We start from the raw sequence: 22954 nt of genomic DNA, 5'->3' as shown, positions 1-22954 counted from the left end.
CTCACTCTCACCTGAATATCCTAAATCCTCCCCTTAACCTCTTCTAGTAGGTACCCCTCTGAGCCCCTTCTCAGTCTGTCCCCTTCGCTCTCTCTCATTAGGTATGCCCTGATGTCCAGGTGCTGGGAGCTGAACCCTCGAGACCGGCCAAGTTTTGCAGAGCTCCGGGAAGACTTGGAGAACACATTGAAGGCTCTGCCCCCTGCTCAGGAGCCTGATGAAATCCTCTATGTCAACATGGATGAGGGCAGAAGCCACCTTGAACCCCGTGGTGCTGCTGGAGGAGCTGACCCCCCCACCCAACCTGATCCTAAGGATTCCTGTAGCTGTCTCACTGCAGCTGATGTCCACTCAGCTGGGCGCTATGTCCTTTGTCCTTCTACAGCCCCGGGACCCACTCTGTCTGCTGACAGAGGCTGCCCTGCACCTCCAGGGCAGGAGGACGGAGCCTGAGACAATCTCCCACCTGGGGACACCCTCTCAGGACCCAAGCTAGGCACTGCCACTGGGGGAAGAGCTCACCCCCATTCTGCCACTCCAGGCCTTCTCCCCAGCTGCAGAATGGCCTTCCCTCCCTTCTCAGATTCAGTCCAGAAAGCTGTGTCCTGCTTTTCATGCCTTATACACTCTATCCATAACAAGAAGGGTTGGGCTGCAGTCTCAAGGGATGGTCTCACATCTTCCATCCCAGCATTCTAGATTTTAAGGTTGGAGTTTAGAGTTCAAAGTTCTCAAAGATGATGAGTCTTTGATTGTATGGAGCTAAGATGCTTGTTTCTAGGTCTGGAATGCTGTTGCTGTAGACAGGCCCACTGTTCAAGATTCTATGGCTCTAGAGTTTTCTGGTTCTATAATTCTTGGCAGTGCTCCCGTGGTTTTAGGTTGCATGGCTCTGAGATTCCAGGATCTAAGGTTTAAGGATTCTAGACTTTATTTTTCTGGAACCAGGGATCCTGTCAGTGGAAGAGTGTAGATTTTTAAATTCTAAAGATCCTAGGCATGAAGTTTCTAAGGCATACTGTTTCTCCACTTTAACAGTTTAAGGCTCACGTTGGAATACTCCAGATCAGAATGTTTCAGACTTTTATTTTTTTAATTTCTAAGATTCCAGTGATGATCAACTACAGTTTCTGAGGCCTTATGATCATAGATTCTTTTATATAAAATCCTGTATCTTAAGGAAATATGATTCTAGACTCTGAAATTCAAAAGCTTTAAGAGTCTCCAGACGGAGTTTCTAAGCTATGATGTGATGATAATCTAAAATTTGGTCCAAGGTTCTAGGTTCTTAAGCTTCCACATCATATGCTCCCAAGACTCCAGATTATTAAACTCTAAAACTCTAACATTGGCCTGATCTTTGTCTCAGGCACTGTAAGAGGCCGTGGGTCCAAGACAATGGGCCCTCAGCATCTAAGTCCTAAGAGGCTCACAGTTATGACTAACGAAACACCAACGTTCTAACCATCTCTAATGCTGGACACCGCTAGGTTCTATGCTGCTTTTTTCCTTTCTAGCACATAATTAAATGTCCAAGAATACATATGTCTAAAAATCTTAAACTAAGCACTATAACTTAAGAATCCAATGTTTTGAGTGTCTAAGATTCTAAAGGCTCACAAGTCTAGAGTATGAGGTACGATTCCAAGGATGGAAGCTTGTAGCCATCCTAAGCCCCTTCCCTCCTTAGGCACCTATGCTTCTTCCTCTCCTCGTGTGGGGTGCACCCCCACCTTAAGCCTGTGCAATGCATTGGGAGTGCCTCCTTTCCTCCAAGGGATGGGTCATCTCCCCTCCTTTTGGGCCATGTTGCCCCTTGAGCCAGTCCCTCGTGCCTGTTCTGAAGTGTGGACGCTGGTGCCTCCGGAGAGGCTCAGATCACATAAAACTTTTGTCAGTCACTATTCTGTCTCTTGTCTCCATTCAGCTGTGATACGTCCCCTCCCTGCTAGAGATTCGCTGTCTCCACTGTGAAAAGAAAGGCTCCCCCGTGTGCACCTCTAATCCCAACACCTGAGCATCAAGAGGATGGAAAGTTAGTTGCAGGCCATCATGGCTTACATAGAGGGACCCTAACCTCAATAAAAAGAATAAGAAGAGTTTGAGGGACACCTGGGAATGCTTTCATTAGTGATGGTAGACATGAACCATGCCCATAAACAATTATATATGACCGAGGAAAGTCAAACTCTCAGAAAGCCCTGAGGAATATGCCCTCTCTGTCGGGAGGGGGGGTTGGGGGGGGGAAAGGGGGCAGGGAGAAGAGAGAGAGATTCCCCCACAGGTCTTAAACAGTCCAAAGTAACAGCCATGTGAATTAGTGCACATGCTCAGGCAAACAAACCTAGCCACAAATACAAAGGCCCAGTTCACACATAGTAACAGAAACACAATAAAGCCCACACTTGTAAATCTGCAAACATCAGCAGGCAGGTCCTCACCAGCAATAGGAAGAACCTTTAGTAACAGAGACACAGAACAGCATTATGCACACTCAAGATACCAACGTGGTGCGCAAATCCCAGAGCTTGAAAGGTGTAAGCAGAAAGATCAAGAATTCAAGGTTGTGCCTGATTACATAGAGAGATCCAGGCCAGCCTGGGCTACATGAGACTGTCTTAATAAAGAAAATAAATAAACATGCCCAAACCTATGCCCAGACTAGCACAACAGATTCTCATACAGGCAAACAAACATTCAGATTGTCGAGGAAAAATGGACCAGAACACCTCGATCCACAGATGCACAAAAGGTCTGAGACTTCACTTTTTCCTAGTCTGTGACTACTACGGATGTAAGAACCCTACGTGGCACCCGGTCGCCCCCCGGTGGCTCCTGAGGACCGGGTACAGTTCAATCCGGGCCACAAAGTTTTTTTTTTTTTTTTCAAAAAACAAATCATTGTGGGCAGCTGGGAGGAGAGAGGAAGTCCGACGTGGGCGAGGGGCGGGGTGTCTGGACTGGAACCTCGGGCCCACGTGAGTGTCTGTCCCGCTGCTGAGTGGGTGCTGTGTGTCTAGGTTGCTGTGGTGTGAGCTTGTAGCGTGAACTCGAAGCTGAGCTTTGTCGCACGATGCTGCATGCTTGCGCCACACCTACACTGCCGTTTGAAGTCTTATCCTGAATTGATGCTTTTGGCCTGTCACGCCTATTCATTTATTGTGGGATGTTTGCGTATATCTAAGTAGAGGGTGTTTGTGGCTTTTGTTGGGCGTTAAGGCTATAGTTGTCAATGCACGTTTGCATTGTGCGCCTCGGTGTTGTTTCACAAAATTTTTGTCTTCTGAGCAAAGAGCGACAGGTGTATGGGTTAACGCCACCTGTCGTAATTACGTGTTCTCGTGTGCGAATTGGTCTGTGTAGACACCGCAAGATTGAGGTTGAGCAACAACGGTTTAGAGGATTCAAGATGGAAAGCCGCGAACTTCTGCAGCTATGTCCATCCAGAGCGGGAAGGCTCTATAGTCGCGTGCAGAGTCGCTCGTCTAGCAACCATAGAGAAAGCACCCTGGGAGGATGTGCTATCAAAGGGAGGGGTGCGATTTACCACACAACTTTTCTCCCGTTTTTAGCCTAGCCCCGCTTTCAACCTTTCAGCGCTCTCCAGAACCCATTTGTTGTTGTTTCTCATAATGGCAACTGGGTTTCTAACACACGATGAGTAACAGATCCACTTAAATTTTCATTCCGTAATGTACCCTGCTGTACGGAGAACTTTGAGAGGCAAGCCTCTCAAGAGTGGCCAATCTAGTTAGCTTTTCCTAAAGCGCTCAAACTGTGGCAGTGGTGAAATAGAACAGTAGCTGCGATTGGCGGACAGGTTGTTTTGAAACCGCCCTAACGGCAAGGGGCGGGCCCTCGGTGAATTAATCTCCTTCCGGGTTTCCGAAAGGCAATAGGAAGGACCGGGGTTGGCCGACCTCTTCCCGCCGCATTTGATTGGTCGTAGTGATTTTACGCTTGGCCTCCGCGAGGGGCGTGAGAGGAAGACCAGTTAGAATGTCTTTGACAGAGAGTCTGAGGGGAGGACGGCTCGGAGAGACTGGGCGGTCATTGAGAGCTCATTGCTAATTGCTCCAAGTCGTTACTCCCTTTCCTTCATTTGACTGTACCGCGGAGGGCGCGCGGGCGCTACCCAATCAGTACTTGCTCCGCCTCCTGCCTTTTCCCGCCCTCCGCTCAGGCCGCGACTTCAACGTAGGCTAACGCTTCCTCTTAGGCAGCTCCTCAGCCCTCTCACTACCGTTCTTTTGAAAGCCGCACTGTGATTGGCTTGCTTCTCGGGCCCGCGCACGTTGCCCCATGCGCTGACCAATTGAGACTCGTTTTACATCGTACGGTACGGGCAAGGGGGAGGAGGCGACGGCGGCGGCCATCTTGAGCCGCCGCCATTGGAGTAGCCCCCCCCTTTTCCCCCTTCGCCTCCTGACAGGCAAGGTTTAGGGGGGACAGAGCCCTGGGAGGCCGGGCCAGGCTCGGGGGCCGCCCCGGGGGCCCGGGCCATGGATGTGCGTCGCCTGAAGGTGAATGAACTTCGCGAGGAGCTGCAGCGCCGCGGCCTGGACACTCGCGGCCTGAAGGCCGAGCTTGCTGAGCGGTTGCTGGCGGCGCTAGAGGCCGAGGAGCCCGAAGACGAACGGGAGCTTGAGGCTGACGACGAACCGGGGTTACCTGGGCACAACAACGAGGAGGTCGAGACCGAGGGGGGCTCCGAGCTGGAGGGGACCGCGCTGCCACCGCCGCCCGGGCTGCAGCCGCACCCGGAGCCCGGCGGCTACTCGGGGCCGGACGGACATTGTGAGAGTGCGCGGGGCGGGGGGCCGGGGAGCCTGGAGTCCGGGCCGAGGACGGGCTGTGGGACGCGGGAGCTCGACTCCGCAGAGATCCAGGAGATGGTCTGAGGATCCAGGGATCCCGCTACCTGCCGTTGTAAAGGATCTGCGGCCAGGGCCTCCGGGCAGCCTGAGGGCGGATCCTGGCCTTCGGTGCAAGGATAAATCGTGTTGGGGGGGGGGGATTTTGTTTTAAGGCGACTAGGGTACGAGCGGGCGGGGAGGACTTTATATCCTGGGATTCGGAAACCGGAAACTGTTTTGGGGTTCTGTTTTTGTGGTTTTGAGTTGGAAAAAGTTGTAAGAACTGGACGTTTTAGGGAAGGGGGGGGGCGTCTTGGAAAATGGGAGATTCTAGCCGAGCTTTGAGCTGACAGCTTGGATAGCCGTGCTAGTCCACCGTTTGAGCTGTGTCTAAAAAGCCGGATTTCCAGGTAGGGGAAGAATGGCCGAGGGTGCAGGACTGGGAGAGTTTTAAGGATAGGAGATCTTTGATTTTTCTCAGGGAGAGGATACTGGGAGATGTGCTTAGTGCTGAGGGTGGCCTGGCGTCCAAGGCTGGGAAGAGTCTCCCAAAACATGGACTGAACGCTCCAATGTTTGGCAGGTGACCTTTTAGGAGATAGTGAAAGACCAGCAGAAGATTTGGAAACCCCTACCCCCAACTCCTACATTTCCTCCAGGTTACAGGGTCAATCTTGAGGGCAAGTACAACTTGTATGTTTGGTACTGGGAGATCTAGGCTATCTAGTTGGCTTCTAGAGGAGATTTGGGATCTAAATGGTGACAAGAAAGGGCCAAATCTTTTAATGGACAAAAAAACTAGAGGGTCTAGAATCGGGAAGACTCAAAGGATAGTACTCTGTGGTTTCTGCTGAATGGCCTTGCATTGATAACTATGGATAGTTTTCGAAACAGGAGTTGTGGGGAATGAGTTGTTGGTAGCAAGTGGATGAACTATGTGGTGGGCAGAGGACCCTTTCGTCTGCCAGGGATCATGTAGCTGATCTAGCAGGTGTGGGGGAGGGAAGTGTGGAGGGGTATGAAAAAGAAACGGAACCTGTTGTTTTGGCTGGGGGCCTCATGATGAAGCAGAGGGAGTATTCCTTTCCAGGAGAAGGCTCCTGAGTCCCCAGAAATAGTTACTTGTGTGCCCAGGGAGATGGGGTGCTCAGGGGATATAGGGGAACTTGATCAGCCCAAAGTGTCTCTATAAGAGTTAGGATTGGCATCAAAGAGCAATCCCTTGAGTAAAGGAGACCCTGGCATGAGAGGGAACCTGGAACGAGACACTGTTGTATCCAAGACTTTCTGAGAAGAAGGCACTGTGGGACTTGGGACTAAACAGTAAAAAGAGGAAAAAAATGAGTCCTCAAAAGAGACTTGGGATTGGCATCTGGTACTCACTTGTTCATAAGAAGTTGGATCCTGTGGAGGGGCCACCCTAAGTGTAGATAGTTGTAGAGTGTTGGGGATTACCCATGTGCTGGCAGGTCTTCCACAGACAGTTCCCTGCTAAGAAGGGAGAAGTGGCCTGTGAGTGTATCCAGAGCTGAGAAGCCCTGGCAAGAAAGGCTTGGGGAAGAGCAGAGAGGATGCTGCCCTTAACCTTGCTTCTAGCAGAAGGGTCTTGGGAAAGTGAGTTGGATGCTTCAGAACCAACTGTAGACTCTGGCAGACTTTTTGAATTAAGCAAATCATTCCCCTTCTGAGCCTGGTGTCCTTGTAAAATGGGAATGGTAAGACTGTCCTCCTAGAGTTGATAGCCATGAGATTGTGTGTCTAAAGGGCTTCATACCGAGGTTGCCTGTCTTTACGGGAATGTTGTAGAGAGTAGAAAAGGACCCCAGCATCATATCCTCCCTAGGCCAGCCTATCCCCTATTAGGGGAAAGAACACAGGCTTTCTGGGGAAGACATTGTCCTGAGACTAGAGGAGGAAGAATAGTTTGAAGAGGCCTTGTGTTCCAGTTAAGGAGATCCTCTGTCCCTTGACATCACCCCCGCTTCAGGTTCCCTCTCTAGTACTTCCTTCATTCCTGGTAAACAGATAATGTATACAAAAAGCCACATGACTTCTTGCTTTCCTCCCTTTGGGCTGCACCTGGTTTGTGCCCAGATGTTTTTGTCCTCTGAAAAAGAATCCAGTTAACAAGTGGCAGAATAGTCTCCTTCCCTGTGGTTCTACCTCGCTGCTCCTGGCACAGCTTCTAGCAGAGCTCTGGAGGTACCCATCAGTACGCTTACCCCAGGGGCAGAGCTGCATGCTCTCCGTCCTAAGTTCATAACGTTCTCTGTTTGTTTCCGCTGTTGTTCTGCTTCTAAGCTTTTCACATGAGACGTTATTCTTCCCCAGGAATGTTCTCTGATCTCATCACTGAGCCTTTGACTATGTATCCTTTGAGTTGAGGCTTATCTGTTCCTTACTGGATCTTTCTTAGCTCTTGGTGCTTCACATACAGTCAATATATAATTTTATAGTGCGAGTGTCTCCCTAAACTGGATGCTTTAGTGGGGCAAGTTTATACTCACCTGTATCCCAGGTGGTGCATGTATGGCATGCATTCCATAAGTAGTTAGTATTGCTATTACCCCTCTTTATCACTTCCTGATCCGACAGAACACTTTTCCTAACCATTTCTAGCTCCAGCTACTTGGGGATCTATTCCTAGTAATCCTGGACGCTGTTATGATTCTGAGGTTTGTACAGTGTATTGCCTGTGCTGGTGATACATGCATGAGGTCCTAGATTTAATCTACATCAAAAGGCAGGGACAGGCAGGAGGGTTTTAAGTCACAGGTGAATGGGACTTTTCAGAGAGCTGGTTTGTGCTCCAAGTTTTGAAGACTGGGCCCTGAAGTCAACTCTAAGCAATATATTTTAAAGTAGAGACTAGTGTTAACAGGTCAGTGAAGTGCCTGGTGTATCCTTAGAGTAGCTTCCATTTCTCTAAGTTTATGCTCTAGAGTAGAAGCTACTCTAAGGATGTACTGCTTAGAGAAATCACTGGACTTACTTCTTTGACTCTACCATCTCATTTTAACTGTAGAACTTCTTCCTCTGTTGCTTTAATGTTTTCACTTTCTACAGAGCCCAGTTGTAGATCTGTTTGCAGACTTTTGAGACACAGAGGACATAGCCTTAGGAAGCTGGGGGCACCTACTGCCTAATAGGTTTCCATTTGAAGGTGGACTTCTGACAATCTGTTTACCTGAGTAAAGGCCAATGTCTTGGTTACAAGAGTACTTTCAAATGCATTCATCTAACTGATTCATTTTTTAATCTTAAGATGTCATGGACAATATTACCAGACAGAACCAATTCTATGAGACACCTGTCATCAAGCAAGAAAATGAGTCAAGCTATGATAGGAGACCACTAGACATGGAGCCACAGCAGCAAGCATATCGCCCAGGTAGGAAAGTTCCCATGATTTCTTCTTTTCTTTCTTTTTTTTTTTTAATTTTTATTTTTATTTTATTTTATTTATTTTTGGTTTTTTGAGAGAGGGTTTCTCTGCGTAGCCCTGGCTGTCCTGGGACTCACTCTGTAGACCAGGCTGGTCTTGAACTCAGAAATCTGCCTGGCTCACACTTTCTTTCTTGAAAAAAAAAAAGACAGAATCTAAGTAAGACCTTGCAACTTTCTCTTGGGCAATTCTGCTGGCAAGTTCTCATTGAGTGAGAACTTTGACTTTCTGGCAAGGTTGGTTCATTTGTTTGTGTAGGTTGAGATTTAGGTTTTATTCTGTTTGGAGTTCAGGGTTTTAATTTTGTTCTGGTTTATTTTTGAGATAGCATCCTTACTAGGTTGTTCAAGTTAGCTTTAAACTCAAAAAGGAGCTGGGACTGGCTTTGTACTCCTGGTTCTTCTGCCTCTGTTTCCCTCCCAGTTCTGTTTGGTTTTGAAGACAGTAACACAGTCTGGATTTCGCTTATCTTTCTAGGTGTCAGTGCTAGCGCCCTGCAGAGTTTACACCTGGGTGCTAATGCTTTAGCCTTAGACTCTTACAATGTGGGAGCCAAAAAGAGCTTTCTGAGTCCAGTGCGGTGTTCCCTCTGTTCTGAAGAATATTGCTCCAGTAGACTACTCATTGGAAAAGGGTTCCTTAGCCAGATACAGCTAGAAAATGCAGCATATCTGCATTGCCTCTTGGGGGTTTATTGCTCATTAAAGGTTCAGAGAAGTGCAAGATTATAATAAACCTCATACTGTATATTTAACATTGGGATCTCTAAAATGTGCCTATATTATTGCAGAACAGCGTTTTCTATAAGCAGGGAAACATACAGGTTCTCCCCTTCTTATGTAAGAGGGTGACTTGTCTGGTGGCAAAACTAAGGGTAAAACCCAAGAAACTGGCTAAGACCGATGTTCTTGATACATGAGCTTCATTTCTTGCCAGTAAATCTGATTGTTTAGGGGAAAAAGTCCTACTGTTAAAAATGGCTGAACCATAACTGTTAATGCTCCATTCCTGGTATGGCAGTATTTTTAAAAAGAAGTTGATTTCTTTTGAGGCAGGGTCTCACTATAGAGCCCAGCTGTTCTAGATCTTGGGATGTCCCTGCTTGAGTCTCCCAAATGCCTAGATTACTCATGTGCATCACTATTCCCCGCTCTAATGCCTTTGTCCGTGAATCTAGTTGGTCCTATCTAATCCCATTCTGCTTCATCCACAGAGTAAAATCCCCTGCTGGGTTGGTTGGGTGTGGGTGTGAGTATGTGTAGAGGAGAGGCTAGGGAAACTGTAGGTTTATGTCAGACTCAGAGTCTTATAAGGTTATTTGGCTGGTCATTGTTGTGGTTTTCTGTGCTGGTACCCAGCACCAGTGGCTTCCTCTGTGTCTGGCCTGTGTTTAAGCCATGAAGGCAGCCATCAAAATAACTGAACCCAATCTCTGCCCTGGAAAACCAGGGAAATTGACTCAAGGATTGGGTCATGTGCCAAAACTAGGGAGTAACTTGAAGCAAGCTCTGGGATGAGCAGATATGAGCAAGTTGCATTAGCAGTAGGTGGAGATGGTGCCCTCTTAGTACCCTCTCAGAAAGTAGGGCAGCATGAGTCCATAGCTTATTCTTTTTTGGTCTACCATTCATAGATCTGTCTGACTGGGGCTTTCTCGGGTCCCAGATGTTACCCACCAAGATGTTACTTGTTCGATATGGTGTAGTGAAGCAGGCTGCAAGAATCCTTCCCATTTGGCCGAAAGTGACTGGAGCCAGAAGAGTTTGCTGTATTTGGTACTCTGCTGACTTCACTTCTTCCCTCCCTTTGTCAGAGAGAAGCTCAGTAAGAATGAGTCGTAGAGGTTCTCTGGTGATGGAGGTCAGGTTGGGAGGCAGTTTAACTCTTGCTTCTCAGAGTTTACAGGATCTTTATACTCTCTTAGGGCTCATTTCTCTCAAGGTTACTGTTAGCATTCATGAACCTTTAGAACATTAGCCAAAACCTGTTGTTGCATCTTTGGGTCATTTGAGGGGTCTTGATTGTATTTAGTGTTGAAGGGCCCCATCTGAAAGAAGGGTGTTACCTGGCCAGCAGACTGTCACCCACATAGCCTCATATTATTCTGGCCTCCTTGGCTTACTGATAGGCCTCGTAGAGCTCAACCCTTCACTGTAGTCACAAGCCTGCCAGCATCATTAGGAGTAAAGGGGTAGGAGAAGTAATAATCCAAGGGTTTTCCTAATGTCTTGACCATCCTGATTTGTCTGACAACAGAATTGAAGACAGAAATGAAGCAAGAAGCTCCACCTAGCTTCCTCCCCCCTGATGCCTCGCAGCTCAAGACAGACCGACCACAATTCCAGAATCGAAAGAGGCCTTTTGAAGAGAATCGAGGCCGTGGGTACTTCGAGCACCGAGAGGATCGAAGGTGGGTACATGAGACAACAGTTCTCATTGAGTGAGAGCTTAGTGAGGAGGGCGGAGTAGTGTTCTCTCTTCCCTGGTGCTCCTTCCTTACTGACTGTCAGATTGAACTTTCTTAAGCTTTGATCCTTCTTCCCATTCCTCCCTGCTTATTACCTGCGGAGCAAATGCCAGACCTTAGATTTTACTTTTAAGATGCCAGTCTGCATCTTCAGCCCTTTCCTTACTGCTTCTGGGCTATGAAGTGTCTGTTCTCATGGGTTGTTTTTTTGGTGGGGTTTATTTGTTTTGTTTTGTTTTGTTTTGTTTTGTTTTTCCTTTAAGACAAGGTCTCACTATAATTCTAACTGGCCTGAAACTTTCTATGTCTACCTGGCTAACCTTCAACTCATAAAAATACTCTTGCTTCAGCCTCTATTCCTGGCTAGTTCCTCATTATTGGCCACTCTGTATCCCTTAATTTGAATGCTGTTTCCTGACCTTCTTCCCCACTCACCTCTCATCCAGTCAGCATTCATGAGACGCCTTCCCTGGTACTAAATACCAGGGAAGAGGATAGAGAATAGAGGATAAAGAAGCACATTGGATAGTGGGCTTGCCTTCTGCTTTCCCAATATAGGGTTGGGCTTAGATTCTTACCACAAGTAAATCACAAGTTCATAGAGTGAGCAAGATGGATGTTTTGGGAGCTCACAAGGAGTGTCCGCTTCTCTGGCTATTTTCTTTAAGACAAGCTCTCCCCTTCCTTTCATTTTGGGCCCTGCCCTACCCTTCCCTGCTTCCCTCCTTTGACTCCTGTCTGTGACCTTTTCCAGTCATAAAGTCTAAGAATAAGTAGTCCTCTGGTTCATTCACCTAGCATATTTAATCTCCTACCTGGTGAAGTCTATCTCTAACTAGTTTATAACTCTATTTAAGAGGCCTGGTTGTCACTCAGTGGTGGAGCCCTTGCCACCATTGAGGGCATGTTAGGCTCTGGGTTCTACCTCTACCATGGCAGAAGAAAAGAAAGAACATGGTTCTCATGGGACAGTAACTGAAATTAGGACAAGGAGCCTACGTCAGATGGACTTGTTCTTCCTCCCACAAAGCAAAGGTCAAGAGCTACTTGCTGATGACGAGCAGAGGAGGGACATCAGCCCCAATTTGGAACTGTCAGGGAAAGTTTGCTAGGATACATTTAAGAGGACATCTTTAATTCCAGCACTCAGGAGGCAAATCTCTGACTTCCAAGCCAGCCAAGGTTATATTGAGAAAAAATAATAAAGACAGTAATCCTGGACCAATAGGGCTGGAAGGGGACTTCCCTAAAGGGTTGCTGTAAAGAGTGTCAGCAATATCCAAGGGGAGTGCCAGGTGTTGGGCTCAACCTTTGTCTGTTACTTGTGTATAGCAGAAATCAATGAGTTAACAAAATGTTTTTTTTTTTTTAAAGTGTTGTAGAAAGATACCTTGTTCGTAATTAAGGACGCTTTAAAGAGAGCAAGAGGCTAAAAAAATGGGTCATTTCGTATCCTTTCAGATACAGGATTTTAAGAAGCCTAATACATGGGTACATTTTAGTTGCTGCAGTTTGTCCAGGCTCTTGCCCTTAATGTTCCAACTTGAGTTCTGTGGCCTCCCCTGAGCAATCACTCAGTGAGGGCAGCAGCTCACAGTGTGCCGAGTGTCTGGGTCAGATTCTTAGGCTGTGAGAGGAAGGTCTGAAATGACTCCTTGAATTATTCTAGTGCCCTTCTTTAACAGAGTAGTCCACTGGTCCTTTTTATATGCTGAGAGTTAATACTCACTGTCCTCGGCGAGTATTTAATAACCCCTGGGAAGAAATGGTGCTCCCGAAAGCTGTTGGGGGCCACTTGTAAATCTCAGCAGAAACTTTATTCATCTACACCCCTCCATCTATCTGGTACATGACTGGCCCTCTTTCCCACACAGGGGCCGTTCTCCTCAGCCTCCTGCTGAAGAGGATGAAGATGACTTTGATGACACCCTTGTTGCCATTGACACATGTGAGTGCTGACAGTGCCCATCTGATTCTGCCTTGTGACCTCCATCAGCTCTTTAGTGACATCTAGAGTGAGCCAACGATGCTCCAGAGCCAGGGCAGTGGTGTGGAGACAGACTGGTGTGGAGTTAGTTGTGGGGCCCTAGGCAAGCTGTTCTACTTCTCCTTGCTTCTTTACAAAGGGAAGTAATGCTGCCTTCCTACCTCCACATGTCCAGCAAGACTCCCAAGACAAGGTTGCAAAAGGAATATGAAAATGTGTGCCACTCTATGTGCACAGGGGGCTTGTCTCTAATCAGGGGAATCTGAGTGCTGCTGGGAGAAACTTAACTCTTTGACAACCGGCTCGCCAGTTTCCATTAGCTGCTCACGTTCCTAGTGAAACCAATGCCACTTTGTCCTTTGAGACACTGGCCTGTTTGTTATCAGTTCTCTAGTGCATGAGTGACTTTGCCTTGACTGTACATCTAACCACTCAGGAATTATTATGGAAGACCTCAACTACTGAAGTCAGTCTATGTGTTAGAGCCATTGAGTCTGTTTTCACATATATCCAGAAGCCTACTTTGGCTCTTAAAAACAGTGTATATGCCGGACAGTGGTGGAGCACGCCTTTAATTCCAGCACTTGGGAGGCAGAGGCAGGTGGATTTCTGAGATCAAGGCCAGCCTGGTCTACAGAGTGAGTTCCAGGACAGCCAGGGCTACACAGAGAAACCCTGTCTCAAAAAACAAAAAAAAAAAAAAACAGTGTATTTTATTAACACATCAAATGTTTCTTTATGTAGCTCAGGTTTATAGATCAGTGGCTGTGTGTTTTGGTGAGAGATAAAGACAGACAATTTCTCTCACAAGCTACTAAAGACAGTTGACCATTTCTTAAAGTGTTGGGTAGCAGTGGTCCTCAAGCCAGTATTAAATGCTGATATTTTGACAGTGAATTTCAGCCTGCCAAGAAATGAGAGCATCTCATGGGCAAGATGGTCAAAAAAGAATTTCCTAAAGGTGTGACTGGCTCTTTCTAGATGCCAGGTGTAGTTTAGGTCAGATATTCATACCAGGGCTGAGAACAGAAATCTGCTCTTAAGCTATCAGCACTGAGAGGTAATTAAGGTATATGGTACTAGGGTACTCTCAGTACCCTGAAATCTCAGTTTGAACTTACTTAAAAATCTGTTAAACCTCTCTCTACATTGTGACACATTACCTTCAAGGGTATTTACTATAGTTTCTGAGGGACTTCTGAAACCTATCCTTAAACCTCACATATCAGCTAATTTTCTGGGGTTCTTTTCTTTACAGATAACTGTGACCTGCACTTCAAAGTGGCCCGAGACCGGAGTAGTGGCTATCCATTGACGATTGAGGGCTTTGCATACCTGTGGTCAGGAGCCCGTGCCAGCTATGGGGTCAGAAGGGGGCGTGTGTGTTTTGAAATGAAGGTGAGTGGGAGAGATAGACAAGAAAGACAGAAATCAAGTCTATCCTTTGGAGTAGCCTGTAACCAGCCAGCCACCTTGATCAGAGCTGACTGCAAGTAATTGGTTTGAACTTAGACAATGTCCAAGCAGATATAAGTATGATGAACTGTCATGGCCTAACTGTCTCAGAAGAGTAGGATAGTAGTATTCTTTTCTGTGGTGAGATCTGCGGCAGGTAGCACAGAGCCTAACAGTGATGTCTGTAAAATGGGAAAGGGGTTGTCTCAAAGAACGGACTCCAGGGAGATGGCTTAGCAAGTCAGGGCATTTGCAGCCACACCTGACAACCTGCATTCAGTCTTCTTACCCACGTAATGGAAAGAGAGGATCAATTCCCAAAAGTGGTTCTCTTGACAACAAGCATAAACCCATGCATGATTGTGTAAGTGTAGTTCAAAAAAGAGTGGGTGAAGAGCTGCCCACATTGCCTATTACCAGAGTTCCATGTCAGGGTGAGAACAGTGCATGTTCGTGTGGAGCAAGAATTTGGTTTGCAGGGTGTAGAATTAAAAGGCAGAAGTTATTAGCATGTCCTTTCTGTGAGCCCTTCCTCCCCAAGGTCACATACATGTTAACAGTTTTGGGCAAGAGGTATAATGCTTTGGGGAAGTGCATGTTTAAGGAAGTAAGTTTCATCCCCAGCATTAGGGATAAAAATTCTGGTATGTTCTTTATATATCCAAACTTACTTATGATAGTTAGTATCTGTAGAGTCCTTCACACACAGTGCTGAGTTTTTCATGTTGATTATCTCCACTAATCCTTACAGTTTAACATGAAATAAATATTCTCACACCCCAGCCTAGAGGTACAGTGGACACAGGTTCATTTTACTGACTGATACCATCAATTGAAGACACAGTATTTAAAGTGCCAGTTAAAGAAATACTGTCAAACTGTATGACCTTTGTGGATTGCAAGATAAACTGTTATTTCACAGATAACAGATATATGAAAAATGTCTTACAGTCAGTAGAATGTGGTATCTTTCTAAGGCTACAAACAAGTTCCAGTAGATAGAGATACCAGGTAGCCATCATGATATAATTAGATCCCACAGAGTATGGAATTAAAAAGCAGACTGTCCTATGCTCCATCCCTACCTTTCCATTTAAAGGAAGTTTCTGGGAAGAGCAGGGCAACCAACACAGGTGTTGAGGATGCTTTCATTCCCTGCTTCTGTTACTTTGCTGCAGTGGTTGAACATTTTTCCATACTCTTACCTTAGTCCTGTCTTATCTTTTTAATTTGTTTTGTGGTGGCCTGATTGTACCATAATGTGCTTGGTTCCTTATTGATGGTTTTCCTCCTGGCTTTTATAAAAAGAATGCTGCACTCAGTGTTCTTGTAAGCTCACATTTACATACTTGAACCCCTGGGGTGATCTAGGGGTACTTGGGTACAAAGCATGAGCACTTAAGCTCTCCTGTTTTTATGATGCTGTGGACCCACCTTCATGCCTGCTATGCAAGTGCTTTCTCCAATGAAAGTTTATTTCTCCTGCAACAAGTATTGAAACTGCAAAGGGGAGCTGTATTTGGGAAGTCCTGCCATCACAAGAGCAGCTCTTGGGAGCTACTTGAGCCCTTGTTCTAGCAACCAAATCATCTTTTATACCTGTCTGCTTGTCTATTTATCCATCCATCCTATCTAGGCAGGATTTCACTGGCCTAGGTTGGCCTCAGCCTCACTGTGTAACTCAAGCTGGCCTCAAATTGTGGCAGTCTTCCTGTTCCTGCCTCCTCAGTGCTGAGATTACAGGCATGAACCTCCATTCCAGCACCATCACTGTTAATTGCCTTATACACTTACTTCCTACATTACCTCATAACTCACCAGCTTTAAGAGAATCGATCCTGAGTATTCTTATGTTCTGTCCTCAGATCAATGAGGAAATCTCTGTGAAGCACCTTCCATCTACAGAGCCCGACCCCCACGTTGTCCGTATTGGCTGGTCCTTGGACTCTTGCAGCACTCAGCTAGGTAAGAAGAGGTCAGCAGGCAGTCCTCAGTAGAGAGTGATAACCCCTGACCTTGGATTCTCAGGACTCCTAAGCTGCTCTTCCCAGTATCAGATTCAACACACATGGGGGGGGGCAGGGGGGGGATTCACCTATTAATTTCATGTCACTGCCTGGCTTTAGGCAGACTAGATTCAGCTGAAACCTGTTGGAAACAACTTTTTTTCCCAGTGTTAATTCTTCAACTTTGTCTTTTACCAGAGGGTCCATAGTTCTCTTTGAGAACTGTTCCCTTTATTTAAAACCATTTCTACCCTCACACCATACTGAAATAAATTTTTAAGCCCTACTCTATAGTTTTCTATGCAGAGTAGAATCTAGAGTGAAAGTGGACGAAGCAGGGGGGCTGCCAGAACCAGTGACTATCTTCTGCACATTGCTTTTGGTTTTTATGCATACTCAAGCGGTCATGTTGTGAACTTTTACGTAGTTTGGTTTCTTTTAATATATAATGGGCCAAATTTTGGAAATAGTATGGTTTCTTGGCCAATGCATAATTTTCCATTCTGTAGCAATTTTCATTTTTTGTTCTGTGGTGGGTGCTGGAAGTCAAGCCCAGGGCCTCACAAAAGCTGGGCATTCAGTTGTTCTGCCACTGACCTACATCCCAACCCTATTGTATTTATTTGACAAGTTTCCTTTTGTGGCTTGTTTAAACTAATTCCAGGGGTTTGCTTGAGTTCCTATCCTTGTAATTACTTGTCAACTTTAGACAAATCCTTAAAAGTAGGTGAGGTTAATCCTCAGTACCACACACACAGAATGATATAGCAGGTAAAAAGGCTGGTAAGGGCTAGTGAGAGGGCTCAACCAGTAAGAGCAGTTGGTATACAGGCCTAAGGAAGGACCTGTGTCAGTAAACATGGAAGAAGAGAACTGACTCTGAAAGGTTGTCATCCAACCTCTATACAAAATAATAACCACTACTTTTTATTTTTTTATGTAGTAGCATTCTTTATTTAAGAACCATGGGTACAGGGCCTGGAGAGATAGTTTAGCAGTTAAGAGCACTGGCTGTTCTTCCAGAGGACCGGGGTTCAATTCCCAACACCCACGTGTCAGTTCATAACTGTCTCTATTCTAGTTTCAGGGGATCTGGCACCTTACAGTCATACCTACAGGAAAAACCCCAGTGTACATAAAATTATTTTTTTAAAAGAAGAATCATTTGCATCCTTAAAACAAACAGAAAAGAACTTACTGTTCTTATAGAGGACTCAGGTTTGATTCTCAGCCTCTGCACCAGGCAGTTTACAAACACCTGTAACCTAGAGTTTGAGAGGATCCGGTGCCCTCCAGCATCCAGGCACCTGTAACCAGAAGGTACACATAAATTCAGATAGGCACACATACACATAGGTAAAAATGTTTAAAAGCCTTTAAAAGAAGAGTTCGGGAGTGGTGGCACACACTTGGAATCCCAGCTCCTGGGGTGTGGAGATGGAAAGATAAGAGTTTGAAGACAGACCTGGCTCTTAAATGAGTTTGAAGCTAACTGGGGCAATGTGAGACCCAATCTCAACAAAACATAAAGAAAAAGAATTATAGGTCAGAGCCAAATGCAATGATAAATTCCCCAGTCCTGGGTATATACAAGGAGGGTTGAGAATGTGAGGCCAGCCTGGGCATTCAGCAAGACCTAGTCTAATAAAAACATAGGCTATCTCATTTTATCTTTTTCTTAGTTTTGAAATACAGATGGTGGCCAGGCACAATGTCATATACCTTTAATCCCAGTGCTTGGGAGGCAGATGCAGGTGGACTTCTGTGAGTTTAAGGCCTGCCTAGTTTACAAAGTGAGTTCCAGGCCGACAAGGGCTATACAGTGAGACTTTGTCTCAAAACAAAACAGTAAAGAAAATGACTTTGTCTTCAGATTAACAATATATGGCAGCTTGAAGGTGTTAAGTCAGTCCATCAAAGATTTAACCTGCCTGTGCCTTCCTTCAGGTGAAGAGCCTTTTTCCTATGGTTATGGAGGCACAGGGAAGAAGTCTACCAATAGCCGCTTTGAAAACTACGGAGACAAATTTGCAGAGAACGATGTGATTGGCTGCTTTGCGGTGAGTGCTGGCAGCCTGTGGGAATTGGCAGGCTAGGTGCCTGACTGTAGACTTTTTTAGGATACCTGCATCCTTTGTCTACGTTTATTCAGCCACTATCTCCATGTGTTATTGTCTCTTTTGTAGGTTGATAGTGTCTCCTCCAGAGTAGGAATTACTGATTTGTGTGAGATTCTGCCATCCTTGTCATTATGCAGAACTGACTGATGGTATCATGAAGATTTGGGGACACAACTCCCTCTGTCTGTGGTTACCACAATGACATTTTCTAGTCAAACTTAGGAATTTCTTCCTTTGTTAGGAAACAGCCAGTGTGTTTTCAAAAGGTATTGTGTTGGCTTTTGGCCACCATTGACATCACCTTATCTTCCAAACTATTTTCTTTTACCTGACCTTAGTTGAGCTGACATCCCATCATGCACTGCCTTCTAGATGAGCAGAAGCATAAGGTGGAGGGTGCCTGTGCTGCTGCAGTCGTTCTGGAGAACGGTGAGCAGTAATAGCTGGCTCTGGGGCCAGACTTGCTAATTCAGTTCTTGCTCTGAGGCTCACGGCCCCAGACAACTTCCCTGTCAGTCTCTTTTGTTCTTACCTATTACAAGTACTTAGAATGTTAGGTGGCACGTAGTAGCACCCCTTCATACAGTCCTTCCCAAAGGAAGGACTGCCCAAAGGATTTGTCCTCAGGCTCTTCTCTTCTGCCCCTACTTGTTCACATAACTCCTTTTTTAAAAGTTCCTTTTTTTTTTTTCTTTTTTTTAAACTTGGAAAATGACTTCAAAGTTAGAGACACTGGAGGAGCAGCTCAGCTGATAGAGTGCTTGTTGAGTACATAGCGCCCTGGGTTTCGTCTACATCATCGCATGAGACTGGATACAGAGACAAAGCCTAGCTCTCAGAAAGCAGAGACAGGAGGACCATAACTTCAAGGACATTCTCAGCTACATAGTTTAAGATTAGCCTAGGCTATGTGAAATTCAAAAAACAAATCAATAAAAATTTTTAAAAGAAAGTAACAACACAAAGGACCCCCCCAAAAAAAACTTTAGAACAATAATAAAGACTCTTCAGTACCTTCACCACATTTGCTTTAACTGTGTGTATGTGTAATGTGTGTGTGTGTGTTTCTTTTTCGTATTTGACTCATTTAAGAGAAGACTGTATTATCTCCTATCCCTGATATTTCGTGTATATATATGAGCCTACCATCTTAGAATATGCTTGTCATACAAGATTGATATACCTCTGCTGTATGTGTAGCTCCTATCAGCTCGCATTTAAGTATGTCAGTTGTCCTAATAATTGAGTTTTGGTTCTGGAGCTGGCCAGGAATATATTGTTTTGTGTTGTCCTGTCTTGGTTCTTTTAGTCTGAAACAGATTCCTGGCCTTCCTGTATATTTTATGATCTTTGCTATGTGTGGATAAATGGGACACTTGCCTAGAACTCATTTATGACTTTGTGTGTGTGTGTGTGTGTGTGTGTGTGTGTGTGTGTATGGTGTATTTGTTTGTTTTAAGGCAGGGTCTAACTCTGTCTGGCCTAGAGCTTGCTATATAGACTAGAGTGGCCACTATCTCTTAAAGATCCACCTGCCTCTGCATATCCATGTTTTTAATCCCAGGGGTTAAAGGCATCCACCACCATACTTTGTTTTTCTATTAAAACTTTTTTTTTAAGTAAATGCTTTGCTTATATTCTATAGTCTTGAAATCTTTTGGAGGAGGGTTAAGACAGGGTTTCTCTGAATAGCCCTAGCTATCCTGGAACTCACTTTGTAGATGAGGCAGCCTTTAAACTCAAAGATCTACCTGCCTCTGCCTTCCAAGATCTGGGATTAAAGCCATGTGTCACCACCACCCGGCTTTAGTCTTGAAATCTTACAGTTTTCCCATTTATTAGTATATCCTAACAAATTCTCAATGCCCACACAAGTGATATAGCATGAGCTCAGAAGCATTTTTAAAATATTTGTATAATTTAAAGAAAGAAACAAGGATCTAAATAGAGTACATAGCTCTTACCTCTACCCATTGTAGCTGTACACAGGAGCCTCCTGCTTGAGGGCTTCTGTATCTTTAGTACAAGAGAGTGGACATTAAACTATGTATCTTACACTCTTATTTGTAGGACTATAGAAGCCTAAAGATGCATTTTGTTTTTTGATTGTTTGAGGTTTATTGTGTGTGTGTTGTCTGAAGTCATTGCTTTTCACCACCGTGGTGGAGCTTCCTTCATCTTCCTTTGTGGCCATTCAAGTGAGGTTTTTTTTATTGTTGTTTTTGTTTGTTTGTTTTTTGTTTTTGTTTTGTTTTTTGGTTTTTCGAGACAGGGTTTCTCTGTGTAGTTCTGGCTGTCCTGGAACTCACTCTGTAGACCAGGCTGGCTTCGAACTCAGAAATCTGCCTGCCTCTGCCTCCCAAGTGCTGGGATCAAAGGCATGCGCCACCACCAACTCCTGAGTTCTGTGTCTTAAGGTTTGTCAGCTATAACATAGGTGCCAGAATACCCTCCTTTGGGAGCTAGTCTTCCTGTTACTCCCTGACTGTTGTTTGCTGGTAGAGATAGAGATAATACCAATGGAAATCCTGGCCATTTTTGCCACTTGCCAGGTTACTCAGGCAGTTCTGTGGCCCTGCATGTGACCCTCTTCCCACAGGAGCAGCTTCTGCTGTGCTTGCGTGAGCCCTTTCACATACACCTGCATTCTCTCTCGCAGACTATAGATATGATATTTCTTCCTAAGCTAACTTCTGATTATAAGTTGGGTGTGGCAGAGGGGAAGCATATGCATGTGTACATTTGTCTGTGTGTATATTTGTAGAGGCCAGAGATTGATGGTAAGTGTCTTCCTCAGTTACGTTCTACTTTTTTTTTTTTTGTTTTGTTTTAAGGCAAGGATTTCTAGTCTAGGCCTCAAACTAAGAGATTCCCCTGCCTCTGTCTCCCAAGTACTAGATTTAAAAACATATGCCAACAAACCTGGCAGTCTACCTTACTTTTTTGAGACAGTCAATGTCTCGTTGAACCTGGAGCTCATCACTCTGGCAAAGCTAGGTCAGCAAGCTCTAGAGATTACTGTCTCCTCCTTGGCTCTCATAAGTTACAGGAGCATGCCATCACATCTGCTGCCCACCTGGGCCTGGGTATGCAAACTATAAACTTGGGTCCTCAAGTTTCATGGGTAGCACTTTACTTGCTAACTCATCAGCTCTGTATTTTCAAATACTGATGATTAGCTAACCATAGGATTGTACTTCCAAGAAGTTGAAGTTGACAGTATAAAGTTGGCTTTTATCCTGGGTCAGCTAGATCATTTCCGTTTAGTTTAAAGATTTCGAGGGAGTTTTTATTGCTTTTAGCTGTCTTAAAGGTTATTTTTTGGTTTTTGTTTTAAGATTTGTCTTTTATGTGTATGAGTGGTTTCACATTCATGTGAAAATATACATGTACTGTGTATGTGCTTGGCATCCCCTGGAGGCCAGAAGAGAGTCACCTAGAACTGGAGTCACAGGAATTTGTAAGATGCTGTGTGGTTGCTGGGAACTGAGCCTGTGTTCTGCAAGAGCAGCAAGTACTCTTAACCACAGAGTCGTCTTTCTGGGCCCAGATTTATTTTATTTCATTTATATAAGTGTTTGGCCTTTTGTATATCTGTACATCCTGTGCGTACATGTGGTGCCTATGGAGGCCAGAAGAGGGCATCAGATCCTCTGGAACTGGAGTTTGTAGCTGCCATGTAAGTATAGGGAACTGAACCCAGGTCAGTATAGGTCACCCATGTCCTCTTGTATTTCTTTTCTTTTTGTTTCTTTTTTTCCCTTGAGACAGGGTCTCACTTCATAGCCTCAGCTAGCCCAGAGCTCACTATGTAGACCAGTATACCTCAAACTCACAGAGCCCATCAGACTCTGCCTTCCAAGTGCTGGCATTAAAAGCTTACACATCACATCCAGCCTGGTTTTTGAGGCATGATCTCAAACTTACTTTGTAGCTGAAGATGACCTTGCTTCCTGATCCTCCCTCTCCCTCTCAAGTACTGGAATTGCAGGTGTGAGCCACTATATCAGCAAGGAGCTTTCTCTTGAAAAGTTTACACACATTTATGGTTATGAGCATGTATTTTGCTGTGCATCTTTCTCTCCCTTAACATTCATACTGAAACTTGTAGTCAAACTTTTTGAATAAAATCTAGCTCTGTTTAAAGAAAGACTCCACATACGATTTCTTTTTATCAGAGACTGTTATAACTTTAAAGAGGGTTCATAGCGGGGGTCTGAAGGAGCATAAAAATCAGTATCTGTGGAAACAGAACGTATTTGTATAAGCTCTCAAGTCCTCAACTGACAAAGAGAAAGGACCAAGTTGAAAGCAAATGGTGCATTTCAACAATAAGAAGTAGAGTTACTACAGCCTAGAGGACAGCAGAGGTACTGCCCAACAGCCCTGCCTTGGACAGATGACTGTGCAGGTACACTTGTTAGCTGTGGATGCTGCTTTCTTTATACTATGGTGGTGGTTCTATTAAGCTGGTGCCCAGGACAGGTGACCCCTGAAGTATTCATTTCCATTTCAGAGCAAAAGTGGCTGGAACCACTTGTCCCTACATGGGAAGAAAATGGCAGATGCTACATGCAGAATTCTGCTGAGCATGATCATTACCTGTGATGTGTAAGGT

General features: G+C 45.2%; 2 protein-coding genes across 7 annotated transcripts in view; both read left to right on the top strand.

Moving 5' to 3' along the window:
• Nucleotides 1-1904, top strand: part of Axl (AXL receptor tyrosine kinase) — a 32538-nt gene extending 30634 nt beyond the window's left edge. For all 4 annotated transcript variants that reach the window (XM_031385796.1, XM_031385794.1, XM_031385797.1 and 1 more), the window contains one exon: nucleotides 102-1904. In XM_031385796.1, coding sequence (XP_031241656.1) covers nucleotides 102-453 — 352 coding nt within the window. In that variant the 3' untranslated portion in view covers nucleotides 454-1904. The remainder of the gene's footprint in view (nucleotides 1-101) is intronic.
• A 1055-nt stretch (nucleotides 1905-2959) lies between these two features.
• Hnrnpul1 (heterogeneous nuclear ribonucleoprotein U like 1) overlaps nucleotides 2960-22954 on the top strand; it is a 35092-nt gene continuing 15097 nt past the window's right edge. Inside the window, exons 1-7 of one of the 3 annotated variants that reach the window (XM_031385800.1) lie at nucleotides 2960-2978; nucleotides 8122-8247; nucleotides 10558-10711; nucleotides 12643-12716; nucleotides 14014-14153; nucleotides 16076-16175; nucleotides 18164-18276. In XM_031385800.1, coding sequence (XP_031241660.1) covers nucleotides 8127-8247; nucleotides 10558-10711; nucleotides 12643-12716; nucleotides 14014-14153; nucleotides 16076-16175; nucleotides 18164-18276 — 702 coding nt within the window. In that variant the 5' untranslated portion in view covers nucleotides 2960-2978; nucleotides 8122-8126. Of the gene's footprint in view, nucleotides 2979-4502; nucleotides 4798-8121; nucleotides 8248-10557; nucleotides 10712-12642; nucleotides 12717-14013; nucleotides 14154-16075; nucleotides 16176-18163; nucleotides 18277-22954 lie in introns of those variants that run through there. The other 2 variants (XM_031385798.1, XM_031385799.1) reach the window with 2 other exon arrangements.

The sequence above is a fragment of the Mastomys coucha genome, unplaced genomic scaffold (genome assembly GCF_008632895.1).
Source record: "Mastomys coucha isolate ucsf_1 unplaced genomic scaffold, UCSF_Mcou_1 pScaffold21, whole genome shotgun sequence".
Taxonomy (NCBI): domain Eukaryota; kingdom Metazoa; phylum Chordata; class Mammalia; order Rodentia; family Muridae; genus Mastomys; species Mastomys coucha.
The sequence above is the reverse complement of the archived record's forward strand: the minus strand, read 5'-3'. Positions and strand labels throughout refer to the sequence as shown.